We start from the raw sequence: 17,862 nt of genomic DNA, 5'->3' as shown, positions 1-17,862 counted from the left end.
CCCTAAGGCACAGGCTTAAGGATTGGTATCGGGGGAGAGGAAGGAACTCGAAGAAAGTCATCGGGCAGCTGAAAGAAGAGATTCGAGCGGCTTATATGTCTACTGAATTTGCCTCGGAGGTGGTTAAGATGAAGGAGAGAGAGCTCAGGGCTGCCCATCGAAACGAAGAATCTTACTGGAGGGTGAAGTCGCGTGCCCAATGGTTAAAGGAAGGTGATAAAAATTCTAAGTTCTTCCATGCTCAAACTCTCAAAAGAAAGAGGTTCAACCAAATCAAGGGGTTGGAGGATTTGAATGGAGTGTGGCAGGAGGATGAAGCAGCGATATCTTCAATTGCTACCTCTTATTTTGCAGTGTTATTTAAGTCGAGCAGCCCTGGGCAAATCGATGAGATTGGGGAATGCCTGGCACCACGTGTGTCTGCTGAGGACAACCTTGCCTTGACGGCAGCGGTGACGGAGGAGGAAATCAAAACGGCTGTCTTCCAAATCCCTCCAATTAGGGCCCCTGGTCTGGACGGGTACTCTGGATGCTTTTACCAGGATCATTGGGATATTGTGGGCAAGGATGTGATAAAGATAGTCAAAGCCTTCTGGCATTCGGGTACTATCCTGAGGAAACTTAATCATACTAACCTTGTGCTTATCCCTAAGGTCAAGTGCCCGAAGAACATGACGCAATACCGGCCTATTGCACTATGCAATGTAATCTACAAAGTCATTGCCAAGGTTCTCACTAACCGGCTAAAGATGGTGATGCCAAAGGTGATTTGTGACAACCAATCTGCCTTTGTGGCGGGGAAACAAATTCAGGACAACATTTTGGTGGTGCACGAGCTACTACACACACTGCTTCATAAAAAAAAAGGTGACCAGACTGGCATGGCTATTAAGCTCGACATGGCTAAGGCGTACGACCGCGTGGAGTGGGTGTTCCTCTTATCCATGATGGTGAAATTAGGGTTCGCTCCCCTATTTTGCAACTGGATCAAGGAGTGCATTTCCACGGCCTCTTTCAACATCCTCGTAAACGGGAACCCGACTGGGCTTGTCCTGCCGGAGCATGGGCTGCGACAAGGAGACCCCCTATCTCCCTATCTCTTCTTGCTCTGTATAGAAGGTCTTTCCATGCTCATCAGGAGAGGGATGGAGCGGGGTGCCCTCCACGGGTTCAGTGTGTCAGCAAACGGGACCCCGATCTCTCATCTGTTTTTTGCGGATGACTCGGTGTTATTCGGTCATGCAAGTGTGGAGGAGGCGAGTGGCATCGTAGAGGTGCTGCGAACATATGCCCGAGGCTCTGGCCAAGCTGTTAATCTGGCCAAAAGCTCAATTTCCTTCGGCTCGAAGACCTCGAACAGGGTGAGGAGAAAGATTGGCCGAACTATGGGAATCCAATGCAAGTCTGGTTTTGGTAGGTATCTTGGGCTGCAATCTGATTTTGGCAACTCTAAAAGAATGGTTTTTGAAGAGGTGCGGGACAGGCTTGAATCCCGGCTGGCGGGTTGGGCAGAGCAATTTCTATCCCAAGCAGGAAAGGAAGTCCTTGTCAAGGCAGTAGCCATGGCGATGCCATGCTATGCCATGAGCTGTTTTAAACTTCCCATTAGGGTATGTAGAGACCTGGAGAAAGCTATCCGGAATTTCTGGTGGAGAGGGAGCGAGCAGAGAAATGGGGTCCACTGGATCTCATGGGAGCGGTTAATGAAGCAAAAACGAGTCGGCGGGCTAGGCTTTAGGGATATCCAGTGTTTTAACCTGGCGTTCCTTGCCAAGATTAGGTGGCGGCTGATCCAGAATCTGGGGTCTTTGCTTGCTACTGTTCTGAAAGAAAAATATTATCCTGGGAAGAGCTTTACTGAGGCGGGAAAGGGTAGGAACACGTCGTGGGGTTGGAAGGGCATTTTTGATGCCCGGAAGGTGCTCCTACATGGCCTGCGGTGGCGGGTCGGGGACGGGGCATGCATTAACATTAGGGAGGACCCGTGGTTTCCTAGGCCCTCTACGTTTAAAGTTAGGCCTTTAGTAAGCTTGCATGCTACTATGGTAAGTGAGTTAATTGATTCGGGGTCCTGCTCTTGGAAACGTGATCTGATCCTGGCAAGCTTTCACCAGGACGATGTGAGACTAATCTTAAGCATCCCCTTAAGCAAGACTGGGTGCCGGGACCGGATGGTGTGGCACCACAACGCGAATGGGGTTTATTCGGTGCGATCGGGGTACGGAGTGGCTATGAACCTCATGGAAAACGGTGCTTTGGGGAAGAAAGGCTGTGGGTCTGCAAGCGACAAGCTAAAGAACTGCACTGCTTAGAACCTGATCTGGAAGTTGAAGGTACCTAACAAAATTAAAATTTTTATCTGGCGATGTTGTAACAATGCTCTGGCTGTTCGACGTAACCTGAAGCGGAGACATATGAGAGTGGACAACGTCTGTGGTGTTTGTGGTGCTATGGATGAGACGGAAGCTCATCTATTCTTCCGATGCCACCTTAGCCACCTGTTCTGGTTCTCCTCTTCGCTTCAGTTGAATTCCTTTGCGCTGGCAGGGGCAGACTTCCTATCTAGCTGGGAGTTGTTCTGGACTCGGGTTAAGGGGAGGGACAACGCGGAGGAGATCATGCAAGAGTTTACCTTTGGGTTATGGAGACTATGGAAAAACAGGAACGAGGTGGTTTTTAATGGGGTGCACCGGCAGCCCTTGGAGCTTTTGGAGGCTTGGAGCAGGAACATCTTTGAATTCAGAGATGCTACGCTCAGCGAGCCTGCTGGAAAGCAGCCTGGGTGTCGATCGAAGATTGCTTCCTTGGACCGTGGGGCTTGTAGATGGGAGAAGCCGGCGTTCGGGATCCTTAAGGTCAACACTGACGCCTCGTGGTGCAAGAACACCCTCCGCACGGGGGTAGGCTGGGTCTGCCGCAACTTTGCTGGATTACTTCACGGTGCTGGGGGCTCTGGCGTTGCGCTGTGCCACTCCGCGGCTGCTGGGGAAGCTGCTGCAATCAGGACCGCCCTCTTGGCCTGTATTAACTATGGGTATGATAATGTTGTTATTGAATCTGATGCCAAAGTGATTATTCAGATGATTAGGCATGAAATGGATCATGATTTCAGTCTTGAATGTATTCTTGGTGATATTGAGGTTCTAGCGCGTAGGTTGAGGTCAGTTTCGTTCTCGTACGTGCCTAGGGAGGGCAATGCTGCTGCTCACTCGGTTGCTAAGTTTGTTTTCAAGGAGGGTCGTGAATATGGGTGGGACTGTATTGGGCCTGAATTTTTGTTTAATATCCTAGCCCAGGATGTAAACCTTTCTATTCGTATCTAATATATTTCTATCTTCGGGGAAAAAAAAAAATGGTGTTCAAGACTCTGAGTTAAAATTTAATATTTGCACTTTAGCTAAAAGATATTGTGTTTCGTACCCTTTAAGTTTTAACAAAAGAGAATTTCCTTTTGGATTTGGTTCATTCAGGTGTTTATGGTCCCTTCCCGATTACTACATAACATGGAATACGTTGGTTTGTTACACTTGTTAGACAATTGACTTGGGTCAATGTGATGTAAAATAAGAGTACATCAAGTTTGATTTGACCTCATGTTGAGCCAAAACCTGATCACCTGACACAAGTGTTGAAGATGTTTTTTTTTTGGTCGAACAAGTGTTGAAGATGTTGGAGACAGATTGTTTTAAGGCATGTAAATAACTTTGCTATCTTTCATACTTTAATTGCGCCTAAAACTCGTGTGCAAAGCGAATAAGCCGGTAGATGTTTCTTTAGTCTCAAGTAAAATACGTTTTCTCAATAAACCTCAAACTAAAAGTGAAGGTTATATCAAATTATCTGCATTTGGAAACTACATGCCTTAAGGATGAACCTGATACATCTTATACAAATGGGCAAGTGTATACTCATCATAAGAGTTTCCAATATAGTTACAACAGTACTGAATGTTGGAGCCTTTATTTTTTTTGTGGTTCTAACCTACTACCTTAACGACTCAAAGTAGCTTATACAAGGTAGAACATTATTGCCATAAAAGATTTCCAGTTTTCCACATGCATGCGTCTGCAGGAGTACTTATTTATGGTTTAATTAATTTTTAATTAGTCTAAATCCTGTGACATGCATGTTTTAAGGGAAGGGGTGGATCTGAAAATGCTCCAGTTGAAATTTTGTCAAAAACAACCTTGTTAGCTGCCTCAGTATAATGAATGCCATCCCAATTCACTCTCACTGACGGGCTTTTGCACGAACCAACAAATATTTGGCTTCCATTGACTGTAACTGTTGTTCCACATCCAGCACTACTGCTATAGTTGTACTTCCCACCAAACCCACAACAAGCAACAAGTGGGAACTCAAACCCTGAAAAAAGTTTCAAGAAAGATTCATACAACGGAAAATAAATAACATTAATGAAATTTCTCTAATCTACGATTAGGTTTTAGGTGTGCTCTCAATTGTTATGAAAAACTGATAGTTAACACATCACTTATCATATTATATAATACACTAACGCAAATATAAGTCCAACCAACCAAACCCTAGGGATTATACACCTCATTTTCCACAAGATAATTTTGTATTGATGTGGCTTGTTCCCCTCAGTTGTAACATTAGATGGTACTGAACTGTGGTACATTATATTAGGTGGTAAAAATAGCATTACTCGTCTAAGTTTTATAAAGTTACATCGTAGCAGATGTGACCTTTTTTTTACCTCCTACTATGTGAAAATGTTTGATTTAATCTAGTCGTACCATTGTTAAGTCGACCATTTTGATAGGACATTTCAAGTCCTAGCCATCCAACGTAACTGACAGAAAAACTTGAATGCACCTATTCCATGCAACATTTCTCTCTGCGTATCGTAACGTATGGTGAATTCAAGTTAACAAGGGAGGCCTCTAAAATGCAGGTATGTTATGTGTATAAATATCATACAGTTTGGGCGGCTTACCATATTTTTTTGGTTCCTTGTAAAGAGAGTATTTGACAGAATATATGTCCACGTAAGTAAATGCCGCCAAAGGAAGATCCTTCCTAAGTTGAACTGTGGCTTCCTTCAGTTGGTGGTTAAAATACTGAGCCACTTCATTGTAAGACTTTGCGCAGCCAACCTCGTCCTTTTGAGCTGATGGAAAATTAGCTAAAATGTAAGGGAGACAGCCAATTGGCCCAGTGTTGTGGATCCAAAACAATCTGGCTCCCAAGTCATATATTTTCTACATTTTGTGACATCACAACATTATCTTGATGATCATCGATGGGTAAACATATTAAGGCAACAATAAAAAACCCACCAATTAGGTCATTATTTTCAAAGGTTACCTGAATATTTGTTGAGAACTTGATGATTATATCAGGAACAGATGCATTCACCTCCTTTATAGTCTTGTTTGCAAAGAACCCTTCCCCAAGGTCGTTCTGACCAATGTCAAATGTGTATAAAGCTTTGGGGAAGTACTCATCCTTGGGCAGTAAACTTGCATATATTCCTCCTGGAAATCAAGATGAAGGGCATGGTTACTTAACATAATCCAAGAGGAAAGGAATCAGAAAACATAGAAATAGGGGAAGTAAGGACAGAGGAATAGGATCACAACTAGCCCCTCTAGTTGCTCTCTACTTCTAGATGTTTAGGTATTTGATTATGGGTTTCAAAAAGAAAGACACAGTTATCTAATTATATTTGTGCTACTGAACACATGAGAGAATTAAAAAGTGAAATGATTCTCATACTCATATTTTAATAAACATAAAAATTATTTTAATTCTTATTCTCTATATGTAAACATGCCCAAAGCTCAAAAAACAAAATTTCGTTCCAAAACCCTAGTCATTATCTGTAATTGTGTTTGTACGACATATACTAACCACCAAAAAAGGGGGAATCCTACTTATATGGGTTCCACTCATGTAAATGTTGCTTTTATCAAAGAAGTGGTTATTAACTTGATCAGTAGATATTAATCCAAATTGGAACACGCATTGATACAGCAACACATTCAAGTTTTAGTAGTTTACCTCTTTGCCTTATGAGTCGTGATCTGGATTTGAATTGCATGAACTGCATGTACTGAATATCAAGGAAGAAAGGGCTAAATCCACCACTTGGTATAACGCTATTGGGCAGCCTGATTGTGGAAGCTGCAGTGGCAAAATTTGCACCGGACGAGAAGTTGGTCCCAAGTGAATCCAAATATGCGCTTAGAAAAGGGTGGCCAACACTTTTTGCTGAACCACAAAAGCTTTATCAGACAACCACCACAGCACAAAAAATAAAAATTATTGAATAGATAAAACTCTAAAAAAGAAAAGAAAAGAATTTTACAACTATATCTGAGGAATAATCGGGATGATTACGTCTGATTTTTCACTGTGAGAATTTTAGGGGTAGTGTCACTTAGACCATCTCCAACCCTTGCGCTAAAACTTAAAATTTTTAGCTCAAAAAATTTTGGTTTTAGCCCAGAAACAGTTTTTCTGCTTCAACCCTTCTGATCTAAATTTTTAGCTCCAGATTATTAAAGAATGAATTTAGGCTAATTTTTTTCTTAAAGTAACTTTTTTAAAAGAAAAGATTATGTAGACTATCATAATTTAATTTTATGAACATTTTAACCTAAAAATATTTAGATTCTAACAAATATTGAAAAATCACAAATCAACACCATGAAACTCGTTAAACACTATGAAAAAAATATGAAACACATAAAAGATTTTTTTAATTACTTTAGCCGTTAGATTTAAATTTGAACCTTTAAATATTTTTTTTACTGTTGAATTTCATCAAATTAGATTTTAACCGTTGGATTCAATGAATTTATAAATATAAAACTAAATAAAATACACATATATGGTGGGCCAGCCCCACTATTCCTGGGTTAAATCTGGCTTTTGTTTAGTTTTTAGCTTTTAGCCTACACATTTAGCATAGGTTGGGTTGGATTTTGGGGAGGAGGGAATAAAACCTAAAAAATAGTATTTAGCCCAGAGTTGAGATGGTCTTAAGTCAATAAAGTTGGTTGGTCCCACGTTAGGGTTAGCTGCGAGAATTGACAAAACTAGTGATGAACTACAAATTCAATTTGGCTAGTATTTTGTGTCCTTATGGACCACTATGGCAAAACATCTTGAACCGACACAGGACCGTGCATTTTTTGTAGACCTCAAAGGCCTCTTGTAATGGATAAAATGAGCAGGATTAGAAAAAAAAAATCTCTAAATTCAAATTATCAACTTGATGGGAAGAAAAAGAGATATTAGGATTCTAGATAGAAGTAGTCAATACATAGAACAGTATTTCGTCAAAGTAAACACAAATGCTTTGAGTGAAATAACCTTAAAAAATAATCATTTATCATTTTAAGAAACGTTCAAAGGTGATCATTTTTTTTGGAAAAAAAACAATTGAAAGACAAAAAGTGAAAAAAAACTTCAAAAGTTTAAAAGGAAACTTTGTAGTGAAGCCTTTAATAAAAAATTTGGTCATGAATATATATGAAATTTTTTTGAGTGACTGATACACCAAGAAATTGTATTATTGATATAATATTTCTTAGTACATTTATTAATTAATATTATTTCGTAAATTCATAACATATAAATTATGTTATACACTTATCTTATAACACGTGAGTTAATAATATTATGTTCTAATGTGACCTACATGCTAAAAAAATTTCATCCCATCAAGGTTAAGTTATGGCAAGTGACAAACAATTGAGCAGCGTATAAACTTCAATGGATTCCTTTTAACATGGGCCACACCAAGAAAACTATGCTTTTGGATTCAACAGAAAGGCAACCGGCTCCACGGTTTCAGACAATAATATTCTGCTTTTGGGTTCGTTTTATACATGTATGCATGGTTGAAGTTCGATTTTCTTCTTCCAAACTTGAGGTAGTCATCAATTTACCCCTTGAACTTGTGATCATTGGACAATTTCCCCCCTCAACTTTAATTTTGGCCAATTTCTCCCATCGACTCTCATAATTAACGGAAGAATAGATGAAAAATTAAAAAGAGAAAATGAAGAAGAAGAGAAAGTTCGAAGAAAAGGAAGAAGATAGAAGGTGTAGGGAAAATGACTTTTTTGTCCTTTAAAGGCAGTCATGCAAATACCTACTTAACGGAAGAATAGATGGAAAATTAAAAAAATTAACAGTAGGGTGCAAATTGACTAATTATGAGAGTAAAAGGGGGAAATTGGCCAATCCTTACAAGTTCAGGGGGTAAATTGATGAATACCTCTCCAAACTTTAATCTTAGAGTGTATAAGAGATTCCAAGTCAAAAACCCTACATTAATTAAAAAAAAGGTATATAATCTTTCGTTTCTATGAGAAAAGAAATACTAATTTAATAATTTAGAACAAAGTATATAGTGATGTTTCAAGATAAACTGTTTTAAGTTTCAAGATCATCAATGAAACAGTTTGGAAACAATAAGTAATTTCATCCACATAAGAAATAAGTAGAAGCAAGAGAAAACTATGAAATAAGTAAGGTAGTTAAAGAACAAATACACATACCGAGGAAATCGATTGTGAGACGGCCATCTGAGAATCTTCCCGCCGGCATACCAAAAAATGTCTCACCATAAGGAGGGGTTGGTGCAATAAGCGATGAGGCCAATCCGCCAGTATCTGAATTAGAGTCCCCAAAGTTAAAGACGGCTGGAAACTGACAGTCCTCCAAAGCAAAGGCAGTAGGGTTCAAAGTGGTGAGATGCAAGTGCGACAAAAGCATGTACGAGCAAAAGAATGAAATAACTTTGATAGTAATTATCGGTGACTCCATGGTGGAGAAAATAATACAACAATGATAATTGCATATGAGATCGATGTATGAAAATTAAGAGGTCACTACTATTTATATAGTGCAAGCTAGGAATTGAAGGTGGAATTTTCAAATTGCACGTCTTTTTCAATCCATCTAGTTTTTCAATCCATCTAGATAACACTAAAAGCTGACCCATGAAAGGACACATGTCCATGTTTAAGTTGTGACTCGTGAGTTGTATTGTCCAGTTCTACAAGGCCAGCAAGGGACTTGGATTGTCTGCCCTCCTAGTTGTGGTGCCCTTCCATGCCCTCCTATTTTGTGCGGTCACAGTTAAGCCACGTCAATATTTTATATTAATTTTTTAATGAGATAATAAGACAAAAAATAATTAAAATATAAAATATTGACGTGGCTTAACCGTGACCGCACAAAATAGGAGGGCATGGAAGGGCACCACAACTAGGAGGGCAGACAATCCAAGTCCGCCAGCAAGTAAGTTCTACAGAGAGCTATACACTTGGTTGGCTTTTGTTATGCATCATATACCAAATCATATAATTCATATAATTTCTATTAGGCCTGGCAATTCCTGACACGACCCGATAACCCGACACGACACGACACGAAATTAACAGGTGTTTGGGTCGACACGATAACGAAACGGGTTGTTATCGGGTAACCCGATAAGCACCTGTTAAGATAACGGGTTTGTTCGGGTATACACGTGGGTAACACGATACACGATAAGCAGAATATTAATTTAATAATTTATAACCCTAAAAAAATACTATAATAATTATATATATATTAATTTAACAATTTTACACCCCTAAAAACTATAATAATTATATATATATATATATGTATATATATTAAATTAACTATAATAATTATAATAATTATATATACTATAATAATTAAACCCAAAATATTAACTATAATAATTATATATATATATATATATATTAAATTTTATACCCCTAAAAACTATAATAATTATACATACAAAATAAATAGATTTAAATCTACTTAATAAATAAATATATATATATATATATATACAAACACACACCATTGAACTTCATGGGATACAAATTATACGAAACTAATTTCAACGATCCAACCGTCAAACATGTTTGTATATACTTCGAGATCGCATACGCCAAAAATTGCAAAAAAAATACATTCAGAGAGCAAGTAATGAGACAAAACTTTTTGACGGTTATAAACGAAAAATCACGATTTAACGGTCATTTTAACTCCGATTTTGATGCTTTTTTACAACCACACTCCTTGACCCTATATGAATACAATGATTGAATTCGATCTTCATTTTAAAATATTTACACTAGTGGATACCACAAAATCTTATGTTATACTTAATAAAAGTATGAATAAACTCTTAAGTATTAGTGAATCTATTGTTTTGATGGGATACTCATTCTACAAAACTAGTTTCAATGATCCAACAGTCAAACATGTTTGTATATACTTCGAGATCGCATACGCCAAAAATTGCAAAAAACAAACATTCAGAGAGCAAGTAATGGGACAAAAGTTTTCGACGGTTATAAACAAAAAATCACGATTTAACGGTTATTTTAACTCCGATTTTGATGATTTTTTACAACTACACTCCTTGACCCTATATGAATACAAGTAATGAATTCGATCTTCAATTTAAAATATTTACACTAGTGGATACCACAAAATCTTATGTTATACTTAATAAAAGTATGAATAAACTATTAAGTATTAGTGAATCTATTGTTTTGATGGGATACTCATTCTACAAAACTAGTTTCAATGATCCAACCGTCAAACATGTTTGTATATACTTCGAGATCGCATACGTCAAAAAGTACAAAAAACAAACATTCAGAGATCAATTAACGGGACAAAACTTTTCGACGGTTATAAAAAGCAAAATCACGATTTAACGGTTATTTTAACTCCGATTTTGATGATTTTTTACAACTACACTCCTTGATCCTATATGAATACAAGTAATGAATTCGATCTTCAATTTAAAATATTTACACTAGTGGATACCACAAAATCTTATGTTATACTTAATAAAAGTATGAATAAACTATTAAGTGTTAGTGAATCTATTGTTTTGATGGGATACTCATTCTACAAAACTAGTTTCAAAGATCCAACCGTCAAACATGTTTGTATATACTTCGAGATCGCATACGTCAAAAAGTACAAAAAACAAACATTCAGAGATCAATTAACGGGACAAAACTTTTCGACGGTTATAAAAAGAAAAATCACGATTTAACGGTCATTTTAACTCTGATTTTGATGATTTTTTGCAGCTACACTCCTTGACCTTATATAAATACAATGATTGAATTCGATCTTCAATTTAAAATATTTACACTAGTGGATACCACAAAATCTTATGTTATACTTAATAAAAGTATGAATAAACTCTTAAGTATTAGTGAATCTATTGTTTTGATGGGATACTCATTCTACAAAACTAGTTTCAATGATCCAACCGTCAAACATGTTTTTATATATTTCGAGATCGCATACGCCAAAAATTGCAAAAAACAAACATTCAGAGAGCAAGTAACGGGACAAAACTTTTCGACGGTTATAAACGAAAAATCACGATTTAACGGTTAATTTAACTCTGATTTTGATGATTTTTTACAACTACACTCCTTGACCTTATATGAATACAATTATTGAATTCGATCTTCAATTTAAAATATTTACACTAGTGGATACCACAAAATCTTATGTTATACTTAATAAAAGTATGAATAAACTCTTAAGTATTAGTGAATCTATTGTTTTAATGGGATACTCATTCTACGAAACTAGTTTCAATGATCCAACCGTCAAACATGTTTGTATATATTTCAAGATCGCATACGCCAAAAATTGCAAAAAAAAAAAAAAACATTCAGAGAGCAAGTAATGGGACAAAAGTTTTCGACGGTTATAAACGAAAAATCACGATTTAACGGTTAATTTAACTCCGATTTTGATGATTTTTTACAACTACATTCCTTGACCTTATATGAATACAATGATTGAATTCGATCTTCAATTTAAAATATTTACACTAGTGGATACCACAAAATCTTATGTTATACTTAATAAAAGTATGAATAAACTATTAAGTATTAGTGAATCTATTGTTTTGATGGGATACTCATTCTACGAAACTAGTTTCAAAGATCCAACCGTCAAACATGTTTGTATATACTTCGAGATCCCATACATCAAAAATTACAAAAAACAAATATTCAGAGATCAATTAACGGGACAAAACTTTTCGACGGTTATAAAAAGAAAAATCACGATTTAACGGTCATTTTAACTCTGATTTTGATGATTTTTTGCAGCTACACTCCTTGACCTTATATGAATACAATGATTGAATTCGATCTTCAATTTAAAATATTTACACTAGTGGAAACCACAAAATCTTATATTATACTTAATAAAAGTATGAATAAACTATTACGTATTAGTGAATCTATTGTTTTGATGGGATACTCATTCTACGAAACTAGTTTCAAATATCCAACCGTCAAACATGTTTGTATATACTTCAAGATCGCATACGTCAAAAATTACAAAAAACAAACATTCAGAGATCAAGTAACGGGACAAAACTTTTCGACGGTTATAAACGAAAAATCACGATTTAACGGTCATTTTAACTCCGATTTTGATGTTTTTTTACAACCACACTCCTTGACCCTATATGAATACAATGATTGAATTCGATCTTCAATTTAAAATATTTACACTAGTGGATACCACAAAATCTTATACTATACTTAATAAAAGTATGAATAAACTATTAAGTATTAGTGAATCAATTGTTTTGATGGGATACTCATTCTACGAAACTAGTTTCAATGATCCAACCGTCAAACATGTTTATATATACTTTGAGATTGCATACGCCAAAAATTGTAAAAAACAAACATTCAGAGATCAAGTAACGGGACAAAACTTTTCGACGGTTATAAAAGAAAAATCACGATTTAACGGTCATTTTAACTCCGATTTTGATGATTTTTTATAACTACACTCCTTGACCCTATATGAATACAATGATTGAATTCGATCTTCAATTTAAAATATTTACACTAGTGGAAACCACAAAATCTTATGTTATACTTAATAAAAGTATGAATAAACTCTTAAGTATTAGTCAATCTATTGTTTTGATGGGATACTTATTCTACGAAACTAGTTTCAATGATCCAACCGTCAAACATGTTTGTATATATTTCGAGATCGCATACGCCAAAAATTGCAAAAAACAAACATTCAGAGAGCACGTAACGGGACAAAAGTTTTCGACGGTTATAAACAAAAAATCACGATTTAACGGTTAATTTAACTCTGATTTTGATGATTTTTTACAACTACACTCCTTGACCTTATATGAATACAATGATTGAATTCGATCTTCAATTTAAAATATTTACACTAGTGGATACCACAAAATCTTATGTTTATACTTAATAAAAGTATGGTATAGTACTATTGTTTTATTTTTTTTCATAATTATTTTGGTAAACTTCTCATAATTTGAATGATTTTTAATGTTTGGTTTTTCTATGCTTAGTTTATGCAGAAGATAGTTATGACGTGGAAAACCTTACTGAAAACATCATCAACATAACTCTGGAAGGCAATAGATCAAGCCAAAGTTCTAATGCAATTTCATGATGATCGATGTCAATCGAGGATTTTGTAAATTGAGGTTTAAACTTTTGAGAAAGATTTCACAACTTTGAAAACAAAAACTGTTTCATTTTGCATATCCTTGCACATTTAAAATTTGTAATAGATTAGTAGTGTATGTATTATTTTTTTATTAGGCTCTTATTTTCGAGTGTAGATGTAGTACTTAAACGACAAATGTGTTTTAATGTTTTGAAGTAATATTTATGTGGCAATGTGTGGTATGTGCAAATTTAAGAAAAAAAATATATTTTTCTTAACGGGTCATAACGGGTGTGACACGACACGACCCGTTAAGATAACAGGTGTTACACGAAAACGACACGAACACGACTGACACGACCCGTTTGCCAGGCCTAATTTCTATGCATGGCATTTCAAAACTCATTTCATAATGCATTTCATTTAACTCGATTTCTGGGAAAATCAATAGTATATAGATATATATAGAAAGCAAATGCCCACTCACCTGGGGTCCGCGCTACGATTCCCTTACATCAGAACCAAGGCGTCTCGAACGCTCGGCTCCTAAAACAGTTATCAAACCACTTCTCAGAACTCTTATCCATAGAATATGAAATTCACATAACACACATCCACAAGGGCATTCAAGAATAATGCGAGACCCGTTGATTAAAGGTCAACCGTCGACTAAGTTCGATGGTAGGGTCATAATCCCACATAACTCAATCTGAAAGATCCACAACTCAGATTACCGATCTGTCACTTCCCAAGGTACACATTAAGCTTCTAGAACAACGTACTAAAATTTCATTACGATCCGACGGTCGGATCTCCGCCAATTTCCAAAACCGAGTGGCGGTTAACCTTTATTTTATGAACTTACAACTCCAATTCCGAAAGATCCGTAAATCGGATACCCGATATGTAAGTTCCTATAATCCTCAAATATTACGTACTACTACGTATCAAAGTTTGGTGACGATCCGACGGTTGGATCGTCGATTCACCTTTTGGCCTAACTATGAATCGTATCGAAATTAAGTCCAAATGATCAACTAACGTTAAACCACTATCATAACTGAACTCAAGACATCAAGTATAACTTAAAAATAACATTGGCGGCCCACTGGCCACGTGCCGCCGCACGCGCCACCGTGGGTGGCGGTCGGCCGCCCCGGCTCGCCGGAAAATCTAACTATTTCCAAAAATTACCAAAATTTACAGAAATGAAGATCTTAATGAGAAGAGCAACTTTCATACCTGTGGCCAAGGCCAATTCGGTCAGCAAGGCCTCCAATTTCAACAAAACCCGTCGGAAACCCTAGGTTTTGGGTGTGCTCAATCCGTCCTCAAATCAACTCCGCCGTCCCAACCATTGCTTGGGCTTTGTTCTAGGCCTCAAGAGGATTCCATGGGTGGTGGAAATTGAAAGAAATCATTTCAGAATTGAGAGAATCGAAGGCTAGGGTTCATCGCACCCACCTGTGCAATTTTGCTAATTTGGAGGCCAATTATCACCAAATTTGGGGTGGGAAGGATAAAGGATAGGTCCTAGAGTGTTTCCCAAGTGGTTAGGCGGTTCAATTCGTCGGAAAAATGGGTGGAAACCCACCGGAAACAGCAAGAGATCCCGATCGGGTCGGGTCGCACACCCATGGGTCAGGGATCCCCCGCACCTCCGTTCCCTCATTTCTCTGAATTCTGATTGGTCCTTCCCTTCTCTCACTATTCAGATTGGTCCATCTCCTCCCTTCTTGGTTGGGCAGCCAATCCCCCTTCTTCTTTCTTTTCTTTCTGATTGGGCAGTCCACCTCTCCCCTCTCTAACTAGGCAGCGCCCAAACCTATAATTTCCCTCTCCAAAACTGAAATTCTACCATAATTAATTAAATTACCAAAATGTCCCAAACTTTAAACGTTAATATCTTCTTCGATATAACTCCAAATCACGAACCGCCTGCGCACATGCGTCCGTAGCGACGAGTACTACAAGAATATGCCAAGAAATCAAGTCTTACATGTCATGACAAGCGATTAACACAAATCAAGACATATGCCTCAAAGGGCATTTTTGAAATTCCACGTAATAAAATTATAAAAATCATAATTTTGCGGGACAGGATCACATAGGTTGGGTTGGATTTTGGGGGGGGGGGAGGGAATAAAACCTAAAAAATAGCATTTAGCCCAGAGTTGGAGATGGTCTTAAGTCAATAAAGTTGGTTGGTCCCACGTTGGGGTTAGGTGCGAGAATTGACAAAACTAGTGATGAACTACAAATTCAATTTGGCTAGTATTTTGTGTCCTTATGGACCACTATGGCAAAACATCTTGAACCGACACAGGACCGTGCATTTTTTGTAGACCTCAAAGGCCTCTTGTAATGGATAAAATGAGCAGGATTAGAAAAAAAAAAATCTCTAAATTCAAATTATCAACTTGATGGGAAGAAAAAGAGATATTAGGATGGGAAGAAAAAGAGATGTTAGGATTCTAGATAGAAGTGGTCAATACATAGACAGTATTTCGTCAAAGTAAACACAAATGCTTTGAGTGAAATAACCTTAAAAAATAATCATTTATCATTTTAAGAAACGTTCAAAGGTGATCATTTTTTTGGAAAAAAAAACAATTGAAAGACAAAAAGTGAAAAAAACTTCAAAAGTTTAAAAGGAAACTTTGTAGTGAAGCCTTTAATAAAAATTTTGGTCATGAATATATATGAAATTTTTTTGAGTGACTGATACACCAAGAAATTGTATTATTGATATAATATTTCTTAGTACATTTATTAATTAATATTATTTCGTAAATTCATAACATATAAATTATGTTATACACTTATCTTATAACACGTGAGTTAATAATATTATGTTCTAATGTGACCTACATGCTAAAAAAATTTCATCCCATCAAGGTTAAGTTATGGCAAGTGACAAACAATTGAGAAGCGTATAAACTTCAATGGATTCCTTTTAACATGGGCCACACCAAGAAAACTATGCTTTTGGATTCAACAGAAAGGCAACCGGCTCCACGGTTTCAGACAATAATATTTTGCTTTTGGATTCGTTTTATACATGTACGCATGGTTGAAGTTCGATTTTCTTCTTCCAAACTTGAGGTAGTTATCAATTTACCCCTTGAACTTGTGATCATTGGCCAATTTCCCCCTTAACTTTAATTTTTGCCAATTTCTTCCATCGACTCTCATAATTAACGGAAGAATAGATGAAAAATTAAAAAGAGAAAAGGAAGAAGAAAAGAAAGTTCGAAGAAAAGGAAGAAGATAGAAGGTGTAGGGAAAATGACTTTTTTGTCCTTTAAAGGCAGTCATGCAAATACCTACTTATGGAAGAATAGATGGAAAATTAAAAAAATTAATAGTAGGGTGCAAATTGACTAATTATGAGATTTGAGGGGGGAAATTGGCCGATCCCTACAAGTTCAGGGAGTAAATTGATGAATATTCTCCAAACTTTAATCTTAGAGTGTATAAGAGATTCCAAGTCAAAAACCCTACATTAATTAAAAAAAAGTATATAATCCTTCGTTTTTATGAGAAAAGAAATACTAATTTAATAATTTAGAACAAAGTATATATGTTTCAAGATAAACTGTTTTAAGTTTCAAGATCATCAATGAAACAGTTTGGAAACAAGAAGTAATTTCATCCACATAAGAAATAAGTAGAAGCAAGAGAAAACTATGAAATAAGTAAGGTAGTTAAAGAACAAATACACATACCGAGGAAATCGATTGTGAGACGGCCATCTGCGAATCTTCCGGCCGGCATACCAAAAAATGTCTCACCATAAGGAGGGGTTGGTGCAATAAGGGATGAGGCCAATCCGCCAGTATCTGAATTAGAGTCCCCAAAGTTAAAGACGGCTGGAAACTGACAGTCCTCCAAAGCAAAGGCAGTAGGGTTCAAAGTGGTGAGATGCAAGTGCGACAAAAGCATGTACAAGCAAAAGAATGAAATGATAACTTTGATAGTAATTATCGGTGACTCCATGGTGGAGAAAATAATACAACAATGATAATTGCAGATGAGATCGATGTATGAAAATTAAGAGGTCACTACTACTGTTTATATAGCGCAAGCTAGGAATTGAAGGTGGAAATTTCAAATTGCACGTCTTTTTCAATCCATCTAGTTTTTCAATCCATCTAGATAAAACTAAAAGCTGACCCATGTCCATGTTTAAGTTGTGACTCGTGAGTTGTATTGTCCAGTTCGACAAGGCCAGCAAGTAAGTTCCACAGAGAGCTATACACTTGGTTGGCTTTTGTTATGCACGTGAGATTATTAGAGATTAGGATTACCTATGTTTGTTAGCTGATAAGGAATATGTATTATTAGAGTCTCTAACTTAAA

General features: G+C 36.7%; 1 protein-coding gene across 5 annotated transcripts in view; it reads right to left on the bottom strand.

The window, feature by feature from the left end:
* Nucleotides 1-17,561, bottom strand: part of LOC126602338 (esterase-like) — a 31,369-nt gene extending 13,808 nt beyond the window's left edge. The window contains exons 1-6 of one of the 5 annotated variants that reach the window (XM_050269176.1): nt 17,229-17,561; nt 6,028-6,237; nt 5,332-5,501; nt 4,961-5,225; nt 4,761-4,861; nt 4,182-4,365 (exon numbers count right to left, since the gene is read on the bottom strand). In XM_050269176.1, coding sequence (XP_050125133.1) covers nt 4,800-4,861; nt 4,961-5,225; nt 5,332-5,501; nt 6,028-6,237; nt 17,229-17,499 — 978 coding nt within the window. In that variant the 5' untranslated portion in view covers nt 17,500-17,561 and the 3' untranslated portion in view covers nt 4,182-4,365; nt 4,761-4,799. Of the gene's footprint in view, nt 1-3,814; nt 4,366-4,760; nt 4,862-4,960; nt 5,226-5,331; nt 5,502-6,027; nt 6,238-8,537; nt 8,871-17,228 lie in introns of those variants that run through there. The other 4 variants (XM_050269172.1, XM_050269174.1, XM_050269171.1 and 1 more) reach the window with 4 other exon arrangements.
* Nucleotides 17,562-17,862: the final 301 nt, after the last annotated feature.

Source organism: Malus sylvestris, chromosome 15, assembly GCF_916048215.2.
Source record: "Malus sylvestris chromosome 15, drMalSylv7.2, whole genome shotgun sequence".
In the NCBI taxonomy this organism is placed as follows: domain Eukaryota; kingdom Viridiplantae; phylum Streptophyta; class Magnoliopsida; order Rosales; family Rosaceae; genus Malus; species Malus sylvestris.
The sequence above is the reverse complement of the archived record's forward strand: the minus strand, read 5'-3'. Positions and strand labels throughout refer to the sequence as shown.